This window comes from Pollicipes pollicipes, unplaced genomic scaffold (genome assembly GCF_011947565.3).
Source record: "Pollicipes pollicipes isolate AB1234 unplaced genomic scaffold, Ppol_2.1 Scaffold_3216;HRSCAF=3773_pilon_pilon_pilon, whole genome shotgun sequence".
Classification (NCBI taxonomy): Eukaryota; Metazoa; Arthropoda; class Thecostraca; order Pollicipedomorpha; family Pollicipedidae; genus Pollicipes; species Pollicipes pollicipes.
In genome coordinates this window covers 2,193,598-2,197,568 of record NW_023596251.1, presented here as the reverse complement: position 1 = coordinate 2,197,568, position 3,971 = coordinate 2,193,598, and the positions used below count along the sequence as shown (strand labels likewise).

Genomic DNA, 3,971 nt, shown 5'->3' with positions numbered 1-3,971 from the left:
CGCGTCATGCAAGGCGAGTCCAGCCAGCCCACGGGCGGGGCGGCGTCAAGCTGCAGTATAAAAGAATGCGGACGAAGGGAGAGCAGCATCAGTTTCTTACCGCTGACCAGCATCTGCAGACATGAAGGTTGGGTTGCATGGTGGGAGCATCACAACCCTACCGTATGCGCTTAACGCGGGTAACGTTAGGAAGTCAGTGGTGTTGACTTATATCAAAATCTGTTTAATGTAGTGCAGTCAACTGTGAGCCTTTTCGGAGGGCTTCTTTTCTTTTCGTTACTGTAAGCATTAATGGAGGGTTTCTTTTCTCTTGTTTCGCAAGTTGTTTTTCTCATTGCCTATTTCTGAATACGACCGTGTAATTTTTGTTACAAATGCAAGCGCAAAAAGTGCATAAATAGGCGCGTCATCCTTCACAATGACTAACTGATATGCTGCCATGACCTTACTTTTGCTTCACAAAGAGATATTTTCTAATATCCGCGCTGGCTAAAGCTATAGCTAAGCAGACATTTGATAAAACTGAGCAGGCGTCATAAATCATGCGGACCGTCATGCGGTCGCGAATTCAGTAAATGTTTGAATGCAAAGCCTAACCATCAGCGTAATTCCGAATGTATCTGTCTTGTCTTATGTTTCGAGAGCTGGACTCATAACTTCTACAGCAACGCCATTTGCAGCTGGCTAAATTTTTCAGCTAGCACACTGCTTTTCCCCCGCAATGTAAAAATGGCAGATCGTGTTTCCATCGCCTTCATGCTGGACTCGTGTTTTCAGCTGATTATTTTCTCGGCACTCGTGGTTGCCGCTTCGGCCGGGAGATCCTATGGAGGGGGCCTCGGAGGTCGCCTAGGACGTGGTTTTGGAGGAGGCGTCGGAGGCGGCTACGGACGGGGTGGCTCCGTCGACTACTACGCCGTGCCCGACTACAACACCGCTTACTCCATCAAGGACGGCTACTCCGGTGTGGACATCGATTCCCAGGAGAACCGACATGGTCAACAGACCGAGGGTTCCTACTCTGCCCAGCTGCCCGACGGCCGAAGACAACAGGTCACCTACTGGGTGGACGGCGACTCGGGCTACAACGCTGACGTCCAGTACTACGGCGTGGCCAAACACCCGCAGACCCCCGTCAACAGCTATGGAGGCGGCTTCAGGTCTGGCTCCGTGGGTGGTTACGGAGGTTATGGTTATGGCGCTGGAGGCGTTGGCTCTCTTTGGAGCGGACGTGTTGGCGGTCATGGCTACGCTGGCCGTGGTTATGGCAGCTACCACTGATTCCGCCAGATTGGTTTCTCGGACCCACGCATTCGCAACGTCTGTATCGAGGTAGTTATCTGTTATCTGCGTGTACTTCGTCTTTGGTTTACGTAACCCTGTATAAATGTGTGCTATCCTATGTGTAGGTGTTATTTGTTGGTGACAGCAGCAATACAGTGCCAGCAGCTATAGACCTTTGCTTTGCGAAATTGCATCAAGGCTGAAGCCTGCACACTTGCGTCAGTTACAGGTCATCCAGAGTACAAACTAAGTCACACTACAAGAGCTGTGTTCGCAGTAGGATTTAGGGTAACTTTAGAAGAATAAGACCGCAGTTGTTTTAATTATACAACGTCATGGGCTTGCGTCTGACCTGGCGTAATTAAGCCCAGGAGCCATGCAGAGCGCACGAGGGACCATTTAAAAAACTTTGATCCTGATTATTAGCGATGAGATTGGGCCGTGACTTGCCTCTTCTTGGTTTGGGGGTGTAGGAAGCAACATAAACGCAGCATTTAGTTGGTACATCTCCCCCCCCCCCCCCCCCAACGCAAACGGGCGGGACTCGTGCACCTGAAGACTGGTAGGAACCCTATTGCAATTGTAATTGATGATGACGCAATTGATGCAACTACAGTGTGGTTTTATATAGCATACAATAGGATCGCATGCAGCAGGGGTGCCATTTTATATTTCCTCGGAGGGGCTGACCACCGACACCCTACCCCCCGCGCCACCGAACTGAGCCCCATCCTTAATGCTGACTTCACCTTTCCCCTTAAATAATGCTCTGAGCCCCTGAATGCACGTGAGCAGAGAGGGATACTCGACCAAATGACCAAAAATGCACACATTTGTATTACTATTCATGTGCTAGGCACCTGGACATATTATTGCTAGCGCTATTCACATTTTGAACCAACTAATATCCTGTAGGTAAGTTATGTTTATGTTATGCCACCTCATTCACATGCTATGTCAGTTTGGAAGTGTTTGACAAGGTTTCCGTATGATAGCGCCTAGAATGATATGAAGAACTCTTGACTTCAATATACGACATCTATAGAAGTACTGTGTGGCCCAGATGAGAGTTATGCAACGTCTCTCTCAACAGCGGCAAGTGTAGTTGTCTCACAGTCGCGACTGGTGATATTCGACTGCCAACCGCATGACAAAACGCAATCAGCAGCGACAGTAGTCACGAGTGATTCAAAGCCCGTCAATGCATGCCGAGAGGTGCTTCAGATGGACCCTCTGCGGTCCAGTATGCACAACAGCTGAGCCTGCTGCAGGTGGCCGATTGTCCGGTCTAGTATGCACAACAGCTGAGCTGCTGCAGGTGGCCGATTGTCCGGTCTAGTATGCACAACAGCTGAGCTGCTGCAGGTGGCCGATTGTCCGGTCTAGCATGCGCAACAGCTGAGCCTGTTGCAGGTGGCCGATTGTCCGGTCTAGCATGCACAACAGCTGAGCCTGCTGCAGGTGGCCGATTGTCCGGTCTAGCATGCACAACAGCTGAGCCTGCTGCAGGTGGCCGATTGTCCGGTCCAGCATGCACAACAGCTGAGCCTGCTGCAGGTGGCCGATTGTCCGGTCTAGCATGCGCAACAGCTGAGCCTGCTGCAGGTGGCCGATTGCCCGGTCTAGTATGCACAACAGCTGAGCCTGCTGGCTGCAGGTGGCCGATTGTCCGGTCGATTGCCCCAAGCTGTCACGCCCCATCGTAGGTCTAAAGATGCCCGTAAGCTTCTGATGGTGTGCACTGGTGTGCTGGTGTGCTGTGGTGTGCTCTCGTGAACGTGGTTTGTGATGTTGCCCCTCTACACGAAGTCTAGGGGCGACAGGTGGGACGAGCCCTCGTCCCGAGCGATCCCGTAAAGTCGCCCAGGTCCGCCCAGAAGGGTATCAGAGGGAGCGATGCAGCGCTCTGAGGTGGTGTTGGCAAGATAGTCGTTATTGTCCTCAAAGAGGCACATTCTGTACAGTCATGACTTCACGAAGGTGAAATCCCTGATCGATTTCATTTTGTTTTTGAAATCACTGACCACTACCATTGTCTGTGATCACATCTTGGCATCAAATGGTCATTGGCAGTCGTCTGAATGCCTGACAGTCTTGATTGTGCGAAGAAAAAGGATGTTGCTGTTCAACAAAACGTGGTTTAACTTTTATCTGGGTCATCTTGTACAAATGGTAGCTTCACATAGACATATATTTCGTATTGCTGCGGCTACTATACAAACTGGATGTATTTTTGACCCCATTCGTTGCGGCCACATCGGGAGACCTCAGATAGTGTTCCGTGTATCCGTTCTGGTAGGAAAGAAAAGATTATTTAGCAAGTCTTCGTTCGCCGGACTGGAGATCAGAAGATGGTCGCATCACTCCCCCGCTTGTGATAAAACGACTGATTTCTGAGAGGTCATATATAATGCCGAATCGTTGTGCTCCATGATCCAGACGACCACGAGTTTTTAAACATTAGTCAGATGAATGTTTTTTTGGAATGATAAACCACACTTGTTGGAAAAATCCTAATGTGATCGTGAAGTTTCGGGTCAACGGCAGGACTACGCGGCGATGTTTTAAACGTGTCACAATGCTCGGCATGATCCATCCCGGCCTCCGATGATACCTGGCTGTTCCCGGACCGCCGCCTCCGGCTGCAGCCTATTTCAGTCGCGAACAAATGCCTTTGCCAAAATGCC

At 50.3% G+C, this 3,971-nt stretch overlaps 1 protein-coding gene across 1 annotated transcript in view; it reads left to right on the top strand.

The window, feature by feature from the left end:
- LOC119091011 (uncharacterized) overlaps positions 1–2,576 on the top strand; it is a 22,437-nt gene extending 19,861 nt beyond the window's left edge. The window contains exons 4-5 of the mRNA XM_037213733.1: positions 872–1,170; positions 2,541–2,576. Coding sequence (XP_037069628.1) covers positions 872–1,170; positions 2,541–2,576 — 335 coding nt within the window. The remainder of the gene's footprint in view (positions 1–871; positions 1,171–2,540) is intronic.
- The last annotated feature ends 1,395 nt before the right edge of the window (positions 2,577–3,971 follow it).